We start from the raw sequence: 20,984 nt of genomic DNA on the forward strand, positions 1-20,984 counted from the left end.
TGCTTTCAAATGGTACATTGGAAACTGGTTGATAATTTTCAAAGCCATAGAATCTAAATTTGACTTTTTTAAAAAAAGAGAAAAGGGGTCACTGTTGACTCCCTTCCAGTGATAAGGTGCTTCTCAAATCTTTCCCCACTTGTGTATGAAGTGACACATTTAGGGTGTGTTTTTGCCAGCTCTAAATATATGTGTGCTCCCTGCTTGGGAGAGTTTGCTTGTAGAGACCTAGGGATGGGGATTGAATTGTGAGTAATAGCAAGCACAATGCACATATGTCCAGATTAGGAACATTTTACAAGGCATCAACAAAAGACAAAATAAGGATAGTGATTTATTAGGACCAAGTGCCAGAAATAGACACTATGCTTGGTAAATGGGGACAGTTAAAGATGGTTTTAAAGTAGTGGAAGGATTGTTAGAGAACACTCACTTGGCTATGTTGCTTGTACAGCATCTGATTTCCATCCTGCCTGAATAATTCTAGCCTTGGGGGCAGAGTTCGGCATCAAGTCCTCTTCTTCTGGGTGGACTGCAGAGTGCTTGGAGGCTGCTGACCTGCATCTGTCAAGAGCCTCTTTGTCTAAAAATCAATGTCTGATTATGTTATTGTCAGAATCAGAGGTCTGCTCTCTTCACACATCATTTGGTATTATTTATTCATTTAAAAACAATTATATACAGCTTAATATTTCATGTATGTCTAAGACTTTCCAGTCCTTGATTAGTTTTAGTCCAGTGTATGTTGCTTCTGTTGTTGGGGAGTTCAGATTAGTACAGTAGAGGGTTAACAATGCCTTTCTGCCTTTTGTTTTTAATCTACAAGGCTGGCTTAGTTTATTAGTGTTTTCTCAGGCTCCTTGTGCAACCTTCATATTGACTCACTGATGTACCAGTCTCTGCCTGCCTGTATTGTATATTGCAGAGTCTGTAGCCAAACTGGTTCGTGTGTAGAACAGAATATTGGAGGTTCTGTTTAATCAACATAGAGATTTTGTAAATATATACAGGTGGCGAGCATTTCACATGGGGGTTCCATTCCGAGCCCCCGTGCACATTGGCAGAGCGTGCATAAACTGTTCTGTCCTTCCCCGCCCCTGTTCCACCTCATTTCACCCCTGTTCTGCCCTCTTGCGGGTCCAAAAGGACCTGCATGTCGATGATCACGTATCAGTTGGACATACCTAAAATGGTTGCTGCCTGTAATAGCAAAAAACAGGGATGGTTCAGCTGTGACCCTTCATATGTTTTTGGACGTCTAGCATGGCCAACAGCCAGGGCTCGTGGGAGTTGCCGTGCAGCAACATCTCGACAGCCACAGGTTAGCCGCCCCTGGCATAAAGCTTTACCAAGAAAAACGCACACACCCTGCACTGATATCTAGACTCTAGCTGCATTTTCTTTCAAATGGGAGTCTCCCTCAATTACACACAACATGGGAAACAAGAGTCCCTTGGTGGTGTATGGATGTCTGTGGAAGGAGCTGGAATCTCAATGCCTGCTGTTTGTCTTTCTTAATCTCTCCTACCTTAAGCATCTTTCTCCCAATTAAGCTCACCTGGTATTGGAGCTTGGCTGAGGGGAAAAATCATCCCGGGACTGCTGGGAATTGAGTGGTTTGAACATGTAGGGGAGTCTTTAGAACCCTCTTTGCCATTGCTCCATTTTTCTTGTTGCATACCTGTTTATTGCTATGCAACAACAGCAAAACAAGTGGGTTGTTCATCCCCTTTGATTAAAGTTATAATTAATGCCATATTAATTTTGGGTCGTTTAATTAGTGCTACAGTATGTATATAATAATTCTGTTTTGGAACAGATGACCCTGAGAAATGACAAGGCCCATTAGACCATATGTGCTTGATTTTAAAACAATGTAATAGATCATCACTCATTATACATGACCATGCAGAATTTTATTTTTGTTTTGACTAGTTTGAGGTGGGATACTTCAGTGAAAGAGCATATGTTTTGAGTGCAGCTCTTAAGTTTTAATCCTGCTGAACTCTTGTTTATAAAGGATCTCCAAGTTTCAGAACTTGTAAATAACTCTCTTTGCTTGAATCACTGGATGAATACTGCAAGTTGGAAAAACCCCAAAACAATTCAGGACTCGATGGACTAATGATTGAATTGTGTATAAGGTAATACCCAACATTCTAAAATGTTTACAGTAAAATATTTTCTTACTAGGATCATGTCTGTCAGCTGTTCTACTTCTATACATACCAATCAAATTCAGATACACACACATGTAGCTTTCTATTTAAATCAATTTGGGACATACATATATACTGATTTTTATACCATCTTATCTGTCATAGCTTTATTTCCAAAGCATCCTGGGAATTGTAGTTTGGTGAGAGTGTGGATAATTAATTCTCTCTCAATATTTCTGTAGCCATATTTGCACAGTTACAATTCTTGTGGTTCCCCAGAAAGAGTTACTGCATAGTCCATGTTGTAGATATGTTTTGTGTGTCCGTCAGTAAATTACTTTCTTATTATTACAGAGCAGAAATATATTTTAAGACAGATGTGTTAGTAATGGAACAGTGGCTTTCTCTGTTAGATAAAGTGTAAACTTGAGATGCGTCTCTTATTTTAAGGATTAGTTAAGAAAGAAATGGGACTAAGAAATTATGTCTGAAATGATAAAACTATTTGTAAAGAAGGTAAAGTCGATGGGCACTTTTCAATGCTTGACAAATGCTTACTGGTTTTTGTAAAAGAAAGCATACTGTTTTGCCTAGAATTGATTTTGGGTGAAATTCAGCATTGCCTGTGGTAGAGATGACCATGTGCATGCTTGCGTGTCAATTGGACATGTATAAAATGGTTGCTGCCTGTACTATATTTGACTGAAGATTCTGTTAAGCTATTTAATTTTCCCTATAGTGGTAGTGGTGGTGTGATATTCTGTCAGGAACTGGAGTCAGGAATAAAACACCCAGAGAAGTTAACTCTTTATTAAAAGAAACCAAAACAGTGCAAGCCTAGTGATCAAGCAATTCTTCCCAGTAGGTCTTGCCCCAGTGAGGCAGTTGTGAGGTCTGAAGGTCCCCTCCTTCCCACTGTTCTCTAAGGCACCTCTCCTGGTTCCTTCCCTAGGAGCCTAAGACTCTGTTGTCTTGTCTCTCTTTGCTCCTTCCTTTTCATTTCTCTCTGCATTCTGGGAGACCATGGGGGAAAGGGAGACTCCCTGGATCCCTCAGCCTGCCTGATCTCTGCCTCTTGCCCCCGCTTCTGCCTCTGATTTTGGGCTGCTCTCTGCCCCAGCCTCTTCCTGCTCACTAAATTTACCCTGTTGCCTTTCCAGCTTCCGACACCACCTCCTTCTCCCAGTCTGCTCCCTCTTCTGCCTCTGGCCACTCATCATTGCCCTACCACCAATCCCCTGGCTCTAAGCCGTCTTCCCCTGAGAGTTCCCATGGGGATTCCCCAGCTAGTGCCTCCCACCATCCTCTGCATCCTGCCAGTCCATGACGTCCTGTGACAAGAGTTCCCACCAGTTTCTTCCTAGAGTTGCTTTTTGAGGACGTGGGAGTGTTTTATATAACAAGCTCAGTCGGCAGAGCATGAGACTCTCAATCTTAGAGTTTTAGAGTTGTGAGTTTGGGGGAAAAGATTCCTGCATTGCAGAGAGTTGGACTAGATGACCCTCGTGGTCCCTTCCAACTCTTATGATTTTATGACTAAAGTGGTTACAGAATTAGTTTTCCAACAGAGGTGGGAGACTAGGGGATGCTTTCAAGTATCATCACTTTTTGAATTTAACAAAAATTAGTTTTGGCTAATAATTTCTGGAAAGAATATTCTTTCATTTCTGTTTTTAGTGGAGATCATATGATTTGTATATTAGCATTAGTGGTATATATTTATGGAAAAGATAAATTTATGTCTATATGTATGCAGAAGTGCCAGGTGCAACTCCTTAGGAAATGGAGGGTTTTCTTCTCTTTTCTTTTGGCAGAATAAACTAGAAAGCCAAAGTGCCTTTTATTCATAGAATTTAGACTGTTGCAATTAACTTCTTAGTCTGGCAGTTTCAATAGTTTCCCATTTAACACAAGTGAAAACATTTATTTATTTATTTATTCTTCTTCCACCCTTTCCCCTGCGCCACAACATATAGTAGCAGTTCCTATTTGATTGAAATGGGATTTCCCCCCTCCTTATTCTGTCCAGGAGCTGTGGAGCATCTGTAGGCCCTGGATTATGGGAGGGGTATAAACATAAATAACAAATCCAGTTTGAGATTACTTTACATATTGTTTAAGAATGATTGTTTAAATATCTTTTGCCCTTGATGTGGAGATACAATATAGCTTGTCAGCAAATGGATAGTAGCCATTTAAAGAGAAGAAAGTCATAGGATAAATTGTACTGGTTCAAGTGATTGGGAGTACAAAGCTGGCTAATGAAAGCTTTCACATTCAGGATAGAACGAACCATATTTTGTATGAACTTGTGGATTGTTCTTTTCTAAAGTTATTTAAAATATGCAAGGATTAAGCTGCTTCAGATCATGGTTTAATAAAGTAACTTTAGGGGGAAAGGCATTTATGGGAGTGTGAGAGAGGTCTAGAAATTGATGCATGGTGTGGAAAAAGTAGAAACAATTTTCTCTGCTACTCTTAGAAGATGAGAACTTGGGGTTTTACAATTAAATTGATTTAGAAGTAGATTCACGATCGGCAAAAAAGTACTTCACTCAACACATAATTAGCATGTGGAATTTGCTGTCATTGCCACTGATTACATGATACATTGCATGTAATTTGTTCCATATTATTTTATACTGATGCAGCAAAGAAACAAGAGGCAGAGAAAGAAATCTGTTTGTGCGCTGTATAATATTGGGACAGTCAGTTCAATGCATGCATGAACATTATCAGCTATTTGTCCAAAGATTCTTGCAAATGTATTCTTCAATATTTGTCATTATGAATTATAATGCAAGGCTTTTTTGTGATTTCTGGTAGATGGGTTACTTGACTGTTGGGGATAGTGGGGCTTTGAACTCAGCTTTTGTCTTTTTCTTCAGTTTGCATTTTATTGTATTATTATTAGATTGCATTTTATTTTAAGCCTTGAATTACAGACAAGTGGCTCCCTTAGCTCTTTCTCAATCATTCCCCCCTTCATAAAGACACACTCACCAGCCAAGGACAGCTGTAGCCCTGCTGGAAATGGGGAGCAGTCTGCTGGGCTATAGCCTTGGTAGGGTGGAGACAGCTCTTCCTGGGTTGGTAGGGTGTAGACTTCTTTTCCTGGCTTTTGTGCACACAAGAAGTTGCACTAGTGGTGGATCTGTACAAACTAGAGGGAAGAAACCTGCTTTTCACCAATCTGCTACAAGTCTTCTCTTGAGCCACTTTATGCTTGATTGTGGGCTTGCAGAGGCAGTGGGAAAGGCTTTGTTTGTTCCTGTGTCCTAGGGCTGATTTGCTCAGTTGCAGCCAGTTTTTCCGCTCTGCTTTTTGCACATCTGCTGTGAGAGGGGATGTCAGCTGATGGGCAGCTGATCCATGATTTGGTGGGAATGGTTTGGTGGGCGAAGGTTGGGCCCCAGGGTGAAAGTTCTTTACCTCTGTCTTAGAGACTCGGGAGTAAAGAATGTTTCTTAATCATATACTTAATGGTGTACTGCAGTGCTATATGTATTTCCTTTTTATTTTGGTAACTAAGCTTTGAAATATCATTTAAAAGAGCATATAAAGAATAATGGACAATCAGTAATGGAAAGAGAGGAACAAATTTGTTCCTGATAAAGAAATAGTAATGTTTTGATTTGTTGCTAAGTATTTAGTGGTTGTTGTATTAATCTGCCTTCATTGCGATGCTTGTATGTAATAAACTCTGCTTACAAACATAATTTGGGACCTGTTGTGTTTATAAAATATGGCAATTAATTTCTAAGCTGTGGTTTGTTTTGTGATTTATTTATTCTAAAATCTATAAAGGTACAATGCTTTAAATTTATTTTATTGCTAGAACAACCATTACGGTATTCTAACTAAAACCTACGCTGGTCAACCATGTATAAGAGTATGCTGGGAGCTCTCTGGTAGTACTTCAGCAGCCGAGAAAGATCTTTATCTCTTTGGTAGAATGTGATGGAAGTATAGCATTTGTCAAATGTGTGTTATTAATTTAAAAAAAAATGTCTGTGGGATGCTGAGGTAGAGGAGAGTGAAAGGTGATTGGTTAGGGTCCCCCCCTTTTTCTTCATGTAGTAAGGCTTGTTTTGAAATAGGTGGGTTCTCTGCCTTCATATTATTTATAATGCAAACAATTTCACTTTTCTTTCATGTTGAAATTGTCTGCATTTGCATCCTCTATATTTCACCTTTAAGAAAGTACCATTCATCTTGGACTCCCTTCTCTTTGAGTATTTCTGCCCATGGGATCTCGCCCATTAAGCTTTTTGAAATCAGCCTTCTTAAAGTCTAGAGTGGATGTCTGATTATGCTCAATTTCCCCTTGCCTGTGTATAATGAAAACCAAGAGGCCACGACCACTTCCTCCCAAGTTTCCCAGTACTTCCCCTTCATCAATCAATTCCTCCTTGTTGGTGAGGGCCAGGGTCAACATAGATGAGCCCCTTGTTACTTCTTCCACCTTCTGGAAAATGAAATTGTCAGTGAGGCAATCAAGGAATTTGTTGGGCCTTACAATCTTGGCAGAGTTTGAGTTCCGACAGATATCAGTGTAGTTTCCCATGACTACTATATTTCTCCTTTTTGAATGTTTGGAAATCCTACCTGTTTGTTTTCTTGTTTCAGACCAGTGTTATAGTACTATTTAAGTACTTTTAATAATATACAAATTGAATGAGTACCTGTGTTACTTTCTTGCTTTTAAGTTTGACAGGGCTTGCAATTGAAGGTCATATCAAGGCTCATTCCATTCGGGGCAGAGCAGCTTTGGCAGCTATCCTCAGATCTGTCAATGTCCAAGAGATTAGCAGGCCAGCCATATGGTTGAGTGGGTTCACATTTATAAAGAATTATTACTCAGTTACCATTCAGACAAAACCTTTGCTTAGGTGCTGCAGAATTGCTTTTCTTGAGAAGGGCGTTTGGATTCAAATTTTCATCCCTTCCATGTGTAATATATTTTTGTGTGCCTACTTCTGGTGTTAGCTTCACTTGGAATTTTGAAAACCTGCTGTCATGCATCTGAGTTGAGGAAGCAAGTTGAAAGAAGAAACTAATTTTAATCATTGAGAGGTTCCCAAATGGCAACGTGTTTTACAGTAATGAATTGCCTTATGCAGTAGTTGCTTCTACTTTTTGATAAAAGAGGACCTTTAAAAACAAAATTATGTAAGCCAGGAGAATTCCAGTTTAAATCTCTTCTTGCCTGTGAATGTAGCTTCACTTCTCTGTGTTATGGAAAATAGTAATATTGGACTTCCATTTTTTTTGCTCACAAGTGTCCTGCAGTCTGTAATGAGTGATGAACCTTAAAACTGCAGATATGGGTAGATTATTCCAGCAATTTCATTGTACTACTCCTATTCTCAAGTTTGGGAGAAAGACTGTGGAAACGCCATATTTCTGAGGCACCTGGTACACACTGGCCTTGAAAGTGGCCAAACCAGCAAATTCCTCACACCAGGTCATGGACACTACAGTCTGACAAAACATTATGGACCATTGTTTGTAAAGAATACTGAGATAATGTTGAGCACAGTTAAGAAAAAGGTATATAAATACTACATTACTGAATGGTTGCTTGCTCCCAATGTCTTTGTAGTTAATGCATTGTAGTTAATAAACAAACAGGGAAGTGAGCAAAAATGAACACACACACACATTGAACTTTCAAGGCTGGTCAGAAGAGCATTTTATAAACCTCACTGAATGAGCACCACACAAGATTTTATTCTCGAGGTATATATGTAAAGAATATCATCCTACTCACCATTCTTCCAAGTCAGGGGTATCCAATGTGATGTCATCTAGGCATAGCTGAGCTCCAGCTCTCATCATTCCCAGCTAGCATGACTAATGATCAGGGATAATGGGAGTTGTAGAACAATAAAAACTGGAAGGCACAATCTTGGTTGCTTTTGTTTCAGTTTCAGAGCTGTCTGTATAAGGTTTCTAAATGGTCACCTATCTAGGTAGTTGTAGCCACTCCTAGACCATGTCCCCATCTGCCAACCTGCAATATGATACTGTGGTCAATATTGTTTTAAAAGCCAGCAACACAACAAGGTGAATTAACCAGGTTGCACTTGCCATCTCTCTTACAAGTCATCGAGCAGAATGATCAAAGTTATTTCAGTGCTGTAATTAAGCCTGAAGCCTCAATGAAATGAATCAAGACTATCTGTTTCCAAGCATGTTTGAAGTAGCCTGGCCACCACCCTTTCAAGCATATTGGCTGCAAAGAGGGTTTCAATGATTGAGTGGTAGTTGTTCAGGACAATGTGGGCTTCTTGAAGTGGGGATGTGCCACTGTATCCTTCAAGGCAGCTGGTACTATACCATCTTGCAAGGAGCATTAACCACTAGACCTTAGACCCATCCAGTTAATCACTTCCAACTAGTTTTTAATAGCCAAGATTGACAAGGGTCAAGGTGGCTGACCAGAGCCCCTCAAGTAACTTGTCTGACTCCTGAGGCCTCAAGTAACTGAATCTAACTCCCAATCATTACCGGTAGATCAGACAGTACTCAGGACACACAGACAACGTTAAGTACTTAAAAGTCAGGAATAAGTGCATGCTGGCATTGAATATATAAAAGTATAAACGCTGTAAGTTTGAAAATAGTTTATCTTTAGTTAAATAACCTGCAAGGACATGCATGTTTTACAGTATGCTGTTTATAAAGTAATGTTTTATATGCATACATCAGTATACAATTTGAAAAAGCAAATTCAGATATGAACAAGATGCTGGTTTACAAATACCTAGTGTAGCGTAGTAGGAATAAATGGAGATTCCTATATACTGATATATTTCTATATATAATTAAGCTACTATGAGGGTTGACCCTTTAAAAATAAAATTGTAGTCTGCTTACCTTTATTAAATAAACTCAGAAAGCTGTTTGGGTCTTCACTGAAAAATCACAATTATGATAATTTGAATGTAGTGTTGCACTTCTGAACACGCTTAGCAGGCTTTAAACTGTGCTATGTTAAGCTTCTAGTTGGAGAATAGTAGCTTACAAGCAAGCGAACATTTTAGACCCCAAATCCCCCCCTGCTTTAAGAATTTAGTTCAAGATTCTAATGTGGATGAGTATGTAATGAAGACTGTTTGCATTTCCTTGGAGTAGCAATGGTTGTACAGTTTTAGTGCTTAAGATGACTCTAAAACAACATATAGCAATAGTGCAAACAGATAGTGTCTGGCACTGATGTATTGTTGATGTAGCAACTCCAGTATTTAAATCCAAATGTACAGAAGGATTTGCAATTTTGTTGTGTGTGGTATGAGCAAACTCCAAACAAGCACAGAAAAGTTTTAACATTTTCATGGATTGATACCTAAATTATTAGGAAACAACTGCCAAAGTTTACTGACTTTTTTCCTTTCCCCCTCTTCTTTCAGGTATGGCCTCACAAGTCTTGGTCTATCCACCATATGTTTATCAAACTCAGTCAAGTGCCTTTTGTAGTGTGAAGAAACTAAAAGTGGAGCCAAGTAGTTGTGTGTACCATGAACGAATCTACCCACGGATCTATGTGAATGATAATTTTTTTGGAATTGCTCAGCCTCCCAGCAGTGTTGGTACTTTCTTGCAGGCTAGAAACCTATTTGACAGACCTCAAAGAGAGACCTTTTTGTTGCAGACTAGTGCTGTTGCTTTAAAAAATATTGCAGGTGCTACAGAGATATTAGCAGTGCAGGCACAGCAACCTCAAGTGGAAGCACCTTGGACTGAGATACAGGAAAGTGGGTTAAACGTCTTGGACCGCCCCCAGCGATGTGGACTGAAGCGTAAGAGTGAAGAGTTGGAGAATCAGAGTGGCGCAATGCAGATTGTTGATGAACTGCCTATATTGCCTGCAATGTTGCAAACAAACTTGGGAAACCCAGTGACGGTTGTGACAGCTACTGCAACTTCAAAGCCAAGTGGTACCAATGGAGATGGAGATTATCAGTTAGTGCATCATGAGGTGTTATGCTCTGTGAAAAATACTTATGAGGTTCTTGATTTCCTTGGGCGAGGGACTTTTGGACAAGTAGTAAAGTGCTGGAAAAGAGGGACAAACGAAATAGTGGCAATCAAAATTCTAAAGAATCATCCATCTTATGCACGCCAAGGACAAATAGAAGTGAGCATATTAGCAAGACTGAGTACTGAGAATGCTGATGAGTTTAACTTTGTGAGAGCGTATGAGTGCTTTCAGCATCGAAACCATACTTGCTTAGTTTTTGAGATGTTGGAACAGAATTTATATGACTTTCTGAAACAAAATAAATTTAGCCCTCTTCAGCTAAAAGTAATACGGCCTATTCTGCAACAGGTGGCCACTGCACTGAAAAAACTAAAAAGTCTTGGTTTAATACACGCTGACCTCAAACCAGAAAACATTATGTTGGTGGATCCGGCCCGGCAGCCGTACAGAGTTAAGGTAATAGACTTCGGATCTGCTAGCCATGTATCAAAGACTGTCTGCTCAACATATTTGCAGTCTCGGTACTACAGGTATGTAGCTTTCTGTATTTATTGTTTTTCTGCCCTTTGATTGGTATTTTTGAAGCTTTGACTTTGCTCCAGTGTCTGTAATTTACTAAATTGCATGCTAAGCATGTTGATTTGGGTAAGTCTTGAATTGAATTATATTTTTCATTGCTCCCTAGAATATTTACCCCATTAAACAGAATGTAAATATTTTTGTTTTGGTTCTGCACAGAGATCCTAATAAGCATAACTTCAGTTTAAGTGTCATGTGTAAAACTGGACTATCTGACTTTTAAAGTGGATTATGAGGTGATAGTTTAGAAGAGGTTTTGCTGTTTTTGAATTCTGCTTTGTAAAGCGCAATTCAGAATATGTCTATTGTGTGCGCAAGATGGCCTGGGAGAGAGAGAAATGTTGATATAAACCTGATTTTATCATATAGTCACCTTATAGCTAAATCTTTGGTTGAAGGGATATGAATTCAGCAAACATACATGCTACCTCTAGAAATTTGAGAGTACTTTTTATTTTGTGTAGTAACTATTATGCAAATATTGTGGGTGCCTTGTATGCCTCCTTCCAGCAACTCCTGCAGCCAAACTGATGCCAAACGTTTTGCCCTACATTCCTTTGGACCACATCAGCAAGACTGAGAGAGGGGTCTTGTCATCTGGGCAGCCCAGGACCGTCATACACAATGCCTAGGCTTGCAGCCCAGGGAGGTCACTTTGGTGCTGCTAATGCAGCGGTTTGACTTAACCCACAGAGGCGCACTCCATTGTCTCTCAAAACAGATGGATGCCAACAAGTGTCAAATGTTAGTCACAACTCAGTGTAGACCAGGCATGGGCAAACTTGGCCCTCCAGATGTTTTGGGACTACAACTCCCATCATCCCTAGCTAACAGACCAGTGGTCAGGGATGATGGGAGTTGTAGTCCCAAAACACCTAGAGTTTGCCTATGCCTGGTGTAGACCCATGGAAATCAATGGACTAACCTTGGGTTTTTAAAAATACTGCAGGTTGGCCTTAATTACTGTGGGTTGGATCCAGATTTGTTGGAAGCAAAACTTTGTTTAACTGGTCACTTCTGTGGGTGGAAGGAGGGAGAAGGTAAGTTTTGCCGATTCCTCGATCACTGTACCTTCCCCAAATAGGAGGATTATGGGGCAGTGCCCGCTGGAACTGTGTGGGAGGTAGTACTGGGGCCTGAAACAGAACAGGATCCTGAGCCATTCCACAAACTGCAGATGCTCTTTTGTTCACAGAAGGACAAGTCTGGATCTAATCTTAAAGGTATTAATGAATTTAAATTCCTGTGGGATAAAGTCTACATGCTGGCTAAAGCTGGCAGAGTTGCTAAAAAATAGAAAGGTGTAGCAATATTTTTACAGATATTAGTGATTGACTATTATTGATAGCAACTGTTGAAATGGCTGGCGTAAGGAATGGTGGAAATGCGCCTGCTTCAGCTCCACTTCTGAAACAAAGCAGGTCTGCTTTGGAGTATTAGGATACCTAGGTGTTTTACTTTGAGGTCCTCTTGAGTGGGGAAAATTGAAAAGAGTCAGGAAGAATATGAATTTTTCATTTTTCATTTCACTTTTAATTACAGTGGTACCTTGGGAACTTAATTCGTTCCGGAGGTCCATTCTTAACCTGAAACCGTTCTTAACCTGAGGTACCACTTTAGCTAATGAGCCCGCTGCTGCCGCCGCCGCGCAATTTCCGTTCTCATCCTGAGGTAAAGTTCTTAACCTGAGGTACTACTTCCAGGTTAGCAGAGTCTGTAATCTGAAGCGTCTGTAACCCGAGGTACCACTGTAATACACAAGGCAGTTTACAAACAGAAGAAACAAAATATACAACACACATTATAATATGAACCCTGATTTAAAAGAAATAATGCATGAAGTGTTGAAGACACAGCTCTGTTAGATTCCTCATCAGCAGACCTGATGTACCTGGAGTTGACTATGGAGAAGATTTTTTCAGTTGTAGCACAATCTTTATAGAATCACACCCACTCTGCACTAAGGCAAATGGCAACACTGGCATTTCAGTGATTGCTAAATCTCATTAACTTTTTTCCCATGGCTGTTTCTATCAATTGGTGGAATTCATCTGTTTTATTTCTGCTCTGGCCTGTTGACTGGTGTGTTATTTTCTATTATAATTTTAACGTATTTATTCTATACTGCTTTTTCACTTCAAATGAAAGGCAGTGGAAAGATATTTTAAATAAAAACAGTAACTGTAACAGTATGGAATAAAGCATTTCAATTGCTCAAAAGTGCCATATGAAGGATGAATAGATTTCTCTGAGTGTAAAGTGGGGTACTTGAAAACTAAGGAAGTTCATGAACTTGGATATCTATATAATGCTGACAGAAAATATTTTAGTTATCTCTCTTCAGTCTTGCTATCAGCTTCATGAAGCAGGAACATATGAAATCTACAGCTAGCAAGGGTCCTAGTGGAGCCGTGCTGTTATTGACATACATCTGATGAAGTGGTCTGAAATCCCTGAAGGCTTATGCCATAATAATGCTGTTGGTCTTTTAGATTCCACAAGCGCAACAGTCTGACAAGGGTAAAGGTAAAGGGACCCCTGACCATCAGGTCCAGTCGTGTCCGACTCTGGGGTTGCGGTGCTCATCTCGCTCTATAGGCCGAGGGAGCCGGCGTTTGTCCACAGACAGCTTCCGGGTCATGTGGCCAGCATGACAAAGCCGCTTCTGGCGAACCAGAGCAGCGCACGGAAACGCCGTTTACCTTCCCGCTGGAGCGGTCCCTATTTATCTACTTGCACTTTAATGTGCTTTTGAACTGCTAGGTGGGCAGGAGCTGGGACCGAGCAACGGGAGCTCACCCCATCACGGGGATTCGAACTGCCGACCTTCTGATCAGCAAGCCCTAGACTCTGTGGTTTAACCCACAGGTACACCTCTGGAAATCTGGGTATTTTCTGGACCATATGTGTCTTACCGGTACCTGGCAATACAGGTTATCTGCAGGAGTTCTGTTTGGGGTTTTTTTTAACTTGAAACCATGCTAATTTAGTTTTCTGTTTTTTAAAGCTGTAAACATTATTTCAAATTCCTGAGTACTAGAATGAGATGTTCAGGATCCAGCTTCAGATGTTTTGAACCACTAGTGTTATCAGGAGAGAGCAACATATTTTGTTTTGTACAAATATTTATATACAAACTATTTATGTACTTGGTTGGTGACTAGGATTAGATTAAAGATGACACAGCCAAGGTTAGTTGATAATTTAAAAAATAAATCTGTTTTATGGTCAAAACTGTACTTGGAAGACTGATAAATGATTATCATTTCTGCCCTTTGTATTAAAGTTGAGTCTTAAGACAGTTTCTCAAGGGGGGAAATTCAGTGTGGTTAGTCTAAGCATTCTGATAATATTTCATGATAAAGCTCAGCAGACATTGTTAAAGCAGATAAGCTGGTGTTTTTACATTTCTAGCTACATTTTTAGTTCCGAAACTAAATATATTTATACATGTGGTATGCTATATATAGCATTTGTGAGCAAAAGCTGCTGCCTTTCATATTTTTCCATCTTGTCACATGCTGATATGATTTAGCTATCTTTTTATAAGTGAACATTTCCCACAACCCTTGATTTAGCTGTTGTTCAAGGGATATTGTGAAATTATGTATATTCGTGTTGTATAAGTGGAAACACATAGTTCTGACCATATTCTACTCATTGATGAAAGAAGCAGCGCATGAGAACCAGAACAAGATTCCTCTGTAAACAACTTGAGCTGGAATGTGGCCTCAGATGTTATTCTATCACTTTGAACTGTGCATCACTGAAATGTTGTGGGGGATATCTTAAAATAGGCAGGGGGTGGTGGCCAGAAACTGTTGACTACTATAGATGGTGAGGCTGTTTCGCTGGTGCAGTGAAATAAGCCAGAAGTACATGCTGCTAAGTGCGTTCATTTGCTCAAGGTCAGCATGCTCTAAGTCAGCTGCTATGCTTTTAAGCCTAGTTACTGTTAGGGAAGAGGCAGGGGCTACTACATGAATTAAAGGCAGCTTTTTATGATAAGGGGCTGAATTTCAGCAGACAGATTCAGCATACAGGAAAAATTGGGGTGGCGTTTGTGTGTGGTTGAGTTGGTTTTTTCTTTTTTAGTTGAAGCCCGAATTATGTGGATTCGCTCTACTGTTCAGCTGGCTGGTGTCGATGTAAACAAACTGTGAATTGTAATTACTAAGCATGCTGCTGCTTGGCAGTTACTTTACTGTTTAGCATTTGTGCTTTATCAAGAGGACAATTTGAGCTGACACCTTTTTAATTTTCCACTTTAGAACTATAAACCTCATAGGGCGTTCCCATACGTTTTCACTTGTGGTATATTGTGTTCTTGTATGTTTGTCCTGCCTCATGTTAGAGTACCGTAGGTTTCGATCCTTTCAGACCACTCAGGTGGGTATCTACCAAATATTATATGCTTTTTAAAAGTTGATTTGCTGATACATTCATGTCCTTTTTCTGCCGTGAGTCACTCTGTCTGGAGTTATCTCCTGCTGACCCAAGCAATCTTTCAAGTGGAATTCAGATATGGTTACATCAAGCAGCATTAGCATCTGGTATTCTTTTCTCTCTGTGTGTAGCTGTTAACTTTACTTCACTGGAGAGCTCAACTATTTCTTGCTGGTTATGCAAAAAACAAAATCTGTTCTAGGGAGGCTGTTGGGTTCTACAGTGGCACAAGCTGACTAGATTGTGTGTGATATATGTGGTTTGTGTGGGGTGTGTGTGTGTGTGTGTTATATGTGGTTTGTGTGGGGTGTGTGTGTGTGTGTGTGTGTGTGTTAGTAAGGCATTCCCTGGAAATGAACAGTCAATAAGACTTGGCGTTGGTTTCTTAGCATAAGGACAATATTTTCTGTTGAGTAATCTTGCTATGCACAGGCCAAACCCTATGCTATGTACTTCAAATACTGTTCATTTCTGCTGCCTGTATGATTAGCAAGTGAGACATGTTGTCTTGGTTTCCTCAAGTCATTTCTCTTCTTGAATCTAATACTGCACTTGACAAGAATAATCTGTTTCTTAATTATTCAGTAGTGAATATTCAAATATTGACCCTCTCCTTGTTGTTGTTGTTCAGTCGTTCAGTCGTGTCCGACTCTTCGTGACCCCATGGACCAGAGCACGCCAGGCACGCCTATCATTCACTGCCTCCCGCAGTTTGGCCAAACTCATGTTAGTAGCTTCGAGAATACTGTCCAACCATCTCATCCTTTGTCGTCCCCTTCTCCTTGTGCCCTCCATCTTTCCCAACATCAGGGTCTTTTCCAGGGAGTCTTCTCTTCTCATGAGGTGGCCAAAGTACTGGAGCCTCAACTTCAGGATCTGTCCTTCTAGTGAGCACTCAGGGCCGATTTCCTTGAGAATGGATAGGTTTGATCTTCTTGCAGTCCATGGGACTCTCAAGAGTCTCCTCCAGCACCATAATTCAAAAGCATCAATTCTTCGGCGATCAGCCTTCTTGATGGTCCAGCTCTCACTTCCATACATTACTACTGGGAAAACCATAGCTTTAACTATACGGACCTTTGTTGGCAAGGTGATGTCTTTGCTTTTTAAGATGCTGTCTAGGTTTGTCATTGCTTTTCTCCCAAGAAGCAGGCGTCTTCTAATTTCGTGACTGCTGTCACCATCTGCAGTGATCATGGAACCCAAGAAAGTGAAATCTCTCACTGCCTCCATTTCTTCCCCTTCTATTTGCCAGGAGGTGATGGGACCAGTGGCCATGATCTTAGTTTTTTTGATGTTGAGCTTCAGACCATATTTTGCGCTTTCCTCTTTCACCCTCATTAAAAGGTTCTTCAATTCCTCCTCACTTTCTGCCATCAAGGTTGTATCATCAGCATATCTGAGGTTGTTGATATTTTTTCCGGCAATCTTAATTCCAGTTTGGGATTCATCCAGCCCAGCCTTTCGCATGATGAATTCTGCATATAAGTTAAATAAGCAGGGAGACAATATACAGCCTTGTCGTACTCCTTTCCCAATTTTGAACCAATCAGTTATTCCATATCCAGTTCTAACTGTAGCTTCTTGTCCCAAATAGAGATTTCTCAGGAGACAGATGAGGTGATCCGGCACTCCCATTTCTTTAAGAACTTTCCATAGTTTGCTGTGGTCGACACAGTCAAATGCTTTTGCGTAGTCAATGAAGCAGAAGTAGATGTTTTTCTGGAACTCTCTAGCTTTCTCCATAATCCAGCGCATGTTTGCAATTTGGTCTCTGGTTCCTCTGCCCCTTCGAAATCCAGCTTGCACTTCTGGGAGTTCTCGGTGACCCTCTCCTTAGTCATGAGTAACTGGGAGATATCTCAACTTCTAGAAATTTGTGTGGATAGGAAGAAGTCATTTCCCCCCTTTCCTCTGTTCCACCATAGGCTGTCCTGCCCTTTAAACCAACCACTACCTCAATTATGATGGCTTTTATTTATTTATTGCCAAAACTGATTACTAGTATATTGGCTACCCATTTGTCATTTTATTGACAAGTCAAAATGTAATGCATCACTGGAGCGGAATTGAAAGGACTGAAATGTAAAACTGTTGAATTTTAAGACTGAAATGTGTAACACCGCTAAAACCAGTCTCCTCTTTTGACAGTTTCATGATAACTGTTCCTGCTTGAAAAACAAGATTTTGCAGGATCCACAAACTTAGACCTGCCAGCCGAACATATATTTTAATGTCAACAAACACAGAGTCACTAGGCAAGAATGGTCTGGTAGATTGTAAATCTTTCAAAAAACAAAAGGCTCCTGAGTAAAATTGAGCCTGGAGTAAGGATGTGGGTTCTGTCACGTGTTGGGAACTCATCATCACTTTATTATTATTAAAATAAATACCATATAGATGATACTTAAACTTTGATGGTGCAGTCTTATACAGTTTCTTCAGAATTAAGCCCCTCAATGGTCAATAGGACTTAACCTCAGATAAGTATAGGATTGTAGCCTTAGTAAGATAATATGTGTGTGATATTCAGTCATTTCAATTTTTAAAAAAAGATGTGTATTAATGTTAAAACTAATCATTGAATGGATTTGAAGGCAATACTGACTTAAACCCTGGTTTAGTGTCACAAAAATGAGCCTAGCCTCCCACCTGCATTTGTGCGCCCTTTTTTCCCACCTCTTCCTCCAGCATGACATAGAGGAGGAGTTTAGAAACCTTTGCTTTTAGCTGGCCATTACTTCCCATGTTGTCCAAACACAAAATTGTGAATTAACAAACCAACTCTAAACCACGGATTAGGAACCTCACTTCTTAATACTGACCTTAATTAGTGTTAAGACACAATTCACTGCTGCAAGGTATAACGGTCACCACTTTATTTGGCTTTAAAAGAGTATTAGGTAGATTTAGTGGAGGATAGACCTCCATGATAGCTCAGCAAAGACTCCATAAACTATTTCAAAGTAGAGCCCTGTACTGTGCCTTTCAGGCATACATGTTCCCACGAAGGAGGGCCTGTGTGTAGCTTGAAACATGTTGGGTTTTTGGTTTTTAATTTAGTTGTCTGGATATTTCCACTGACTGGTTTTTGTGCCACTTTTGTTTTGGGAGCTCGTAGTAGACCATCCACTTTGCATGCAAGAAGTCCAGGGTTCAATCCCTAGCATCTCCGGATAGGGCTGGGAATGTACCCAATCTGGAATCCTGGAGATTTTCTACCAGTCTGCACAGACAATTCTGAGCCAGATGAACCAATGGCAGATTCCATTTCCCCCATGTCTTCTTGGTCCATGTTGGAAATGGGACACTGCATAGGTGGACTGGTTCATCAAGGCTGTTTTTAATGGTTAACAATACAAGTTAGGAATTGCTAATTTACATGGGCCTTGGTGGAAGGAGCTGCTTTTAAAAGTTCCGTTTAAATGCTCACTTTTGGGTGGCAAACCTTCAATTTGAGAGAATAACATGCTTAGGAAGACAGTAGTATTTAAGCATGATTGCATAATGTCAAGTGTTTCAGCAAGTCAAATTATATGTGTGTAAGTTTTTTGGGTCAAAATCTGTCTGTCAAAAATGTTAGTTGGCAAAGAGAAGATTGTTTGCCTTACCATGGTTTTGATATTGACACTGGGGCATGCATACAGCCCACCCTGTTGGTACACTCTTACCAAGGTCCCTGGTGTATTGGGTTGATTACATCTGGCCCTGATGCAACTATCCTACATTCAGGGACATGTAGTCTGTAGGGACCTCCTGCCTCTGAATGACCATGTTGGATTGCAGGAACTAATTTGTTCTGATTTAAGATTGCAAGCATCAATTTGCCTACATTTGGTTTTTAATTACTGAATAGGTTGGTCCAGGAGGCCAGAAACACAGAGGCCATGACATTATAAAACATGCCCTGGGCTGGCCTCTATGAAATTTTACCTCTTGTCGTATGGCTGAAATGCTTCCAACTTTTGGGAAAAGACAGTAACAGACTAAAATAAATTGCTTGCATCACTCTGTTATCTAAGATTTGTTGTTACTCTTTGTTATAATTCTATTAAACAGCCGACTAGTATTTGGCCAGGCAGTGTGATCTCTTTTAGAAGTAGAAAGAAAGAAAGAAAGAGGTGTAGATTTTTAAATCAATCAATCTGGACATATGTTTTCGCATGTTGCATGCCTTTATCTTGTTCAGTACTGAGTCTGACACTGTTGTAATAATATTATGATGTTTCTATAGGCTACTGGCAGGCAGGTGAATAATTATTTGTTTTAGTAGGCTTGTATTTTTGACTGAAGTTTTCAAAGCAGCTCACAATATTATAAAAATTCAATGAAGGATACCAAATTTTTTGTAACAAAATTTAGGCAGCTCAAGTGAAGAAGGAGCAAGCTCCTGGTGTTTTCTCTTTCTGCCTGCCTCTCCCTCTTCCTCCTGGAATCCTTCCCACATGGCAGATGGCGTTGTGGCAGGTGAGGGGCCAGTTGTTTGACTTTCATACGCTTGGCTGTTGCAAGAAGACATTCTAAGGTGATGTCATGGGTTCATAAGCTTTCTATTGTGTGTCTGTATGTGTTTGATGGGTAGGGGATAGGATGGGATTCATTTTGGTTCCTTTGTTAGTGAGTTTAATGATATCCTCAAAGAGAAAATAATTAGACACATTCGTAACTAACAGTTGTAATTGGGAGCTAATGTGCTGTACCAAAAAACAAATGATGTATTTGGATCTTTTTAGGAATGCTATACAGCTAGAGAAAATCAATTTAGAGAATTAAACGGAGACTAGCTGGCAACAATTAAGATTCTCAAATGTACTTTAGACACAGAATTGCTATTGTAATTCCATTGTAGGTGAAGGGTAAGCATCGGCAGCTGAAGCATTGGAAGCTGAAACAGGTAGCACCGGTAAAGAAAGTTCAAATCGCATGGCCAAATTCATGCTTTTATTCTCATTTTTTGCCAAATTTGAAATAATCTGTTGCCCGGTAATTTGTATTCACTTATGTAAATTAATTACAGTTTTGTAGCTTGCAGAATACTTGCAGAATTTGAGGGTAGCGTAGCTTCACTGTAGTGGTGAGAAATATGCGTCATTGCAGAGTATGGGAAGAGGATACATGGAAGAAACAGAATAGCTAGAAAGGACAAAGAATCCCTGTCTTTAGAGAACTCTGGAGATTTATTTATTTGTTGTTTTGGCTTTGCAGAGACTATATGTCAACATCCAACACGGCAGCCATGAGAGTTAGGAGCTTGGCATGTACTACATAATCCACTTAATTTAGAGCTTTTCATTTGAGCATAGGGGACTGCTTCACAGTAAATAGCTTGTATATGTCTTCAGTGACTGCTTGACAGTCTAAGGAATACACATTTGTATCAGAAGCGGGGTGTTGTCTTGTGCTTGTTTGGGAGCAAAAGCTCTTATTTAACAGGCAAAAGCGGCTGCTGGCCAAGTAATCAAGACAGATGTCTGTGGGAAGACCTGTGTGGCAGAAGAACCTGCCCCATAAATGTCTGTTTTGCTGTCATATTTGGTGCAAGGTGGGGTGGGTTTGCTCTTTCGTCACTGCCAAAATTGCCAGGACCTAAGCGGGCTTCACACATTGGATGAGAGTGGAAGATGTACATGTGGAAGCCTTCCTGTTCTGAGACTGTAAACCACTTTACAACTGTCAGCTTTCAAGATGTAAGGCTGAACTTTATTTGAATATAGTTGTTTGCATCAACATTAGAGATTCCAGGTATGCTCAGAAGCCTCCATTACAGAGAATCGGGAACTTAGGAAGAGTGTTCAACTTTAGCCAGCGCTTGT

General features: G+C 40.1%; 1 protein-coding gene across 5 annotated transcripts in view; it reads left to right on the forward strand.

Annotated features, from left to right (window-relative positions):
• Nucleotides 1-20,984, forward strand: part of HIPK3 (homeodomain interacting protein kinase 3) — a 73,737-nt gene that overhangs the window by 14,259 nt on the left and 38,494 nt on the right. For all 5 annotated transcript variants that reach the window (XM_033151723.1, XM_033151748.1, XM_033151757.1 and 2 more), the window contains exon 2: nucleotides 9,575-10,676. In XM_033151723.1, coding sequence (XP_033007614.1) covers nucleotides 9,577-10,676 — 1,100 coding nt within the window. In that variant the 5' untranslated portion in view covers nucleotides 9,575-9,576. The remainder of the gene's footprint in view (nucleotides 1-9,574; nucleotides 10,677-20,984) is intronic.

This window comes from Lacerta agilis, chromosome 1, assembly GCF_009819535.1.
Source record: "Lacerta agilis isolate rLacAgi1 chromosome 1, rLacAgi1.pri, whole genome shotgun sequence".
In the NCBI taxonomy this organism is placed as follows: domain Eukaryota; kingdom Metazoa; phylum Chordata; class Lepidosauria; order Squamata; family Lacertidae; genus Lacerta; species Lacerta agilis.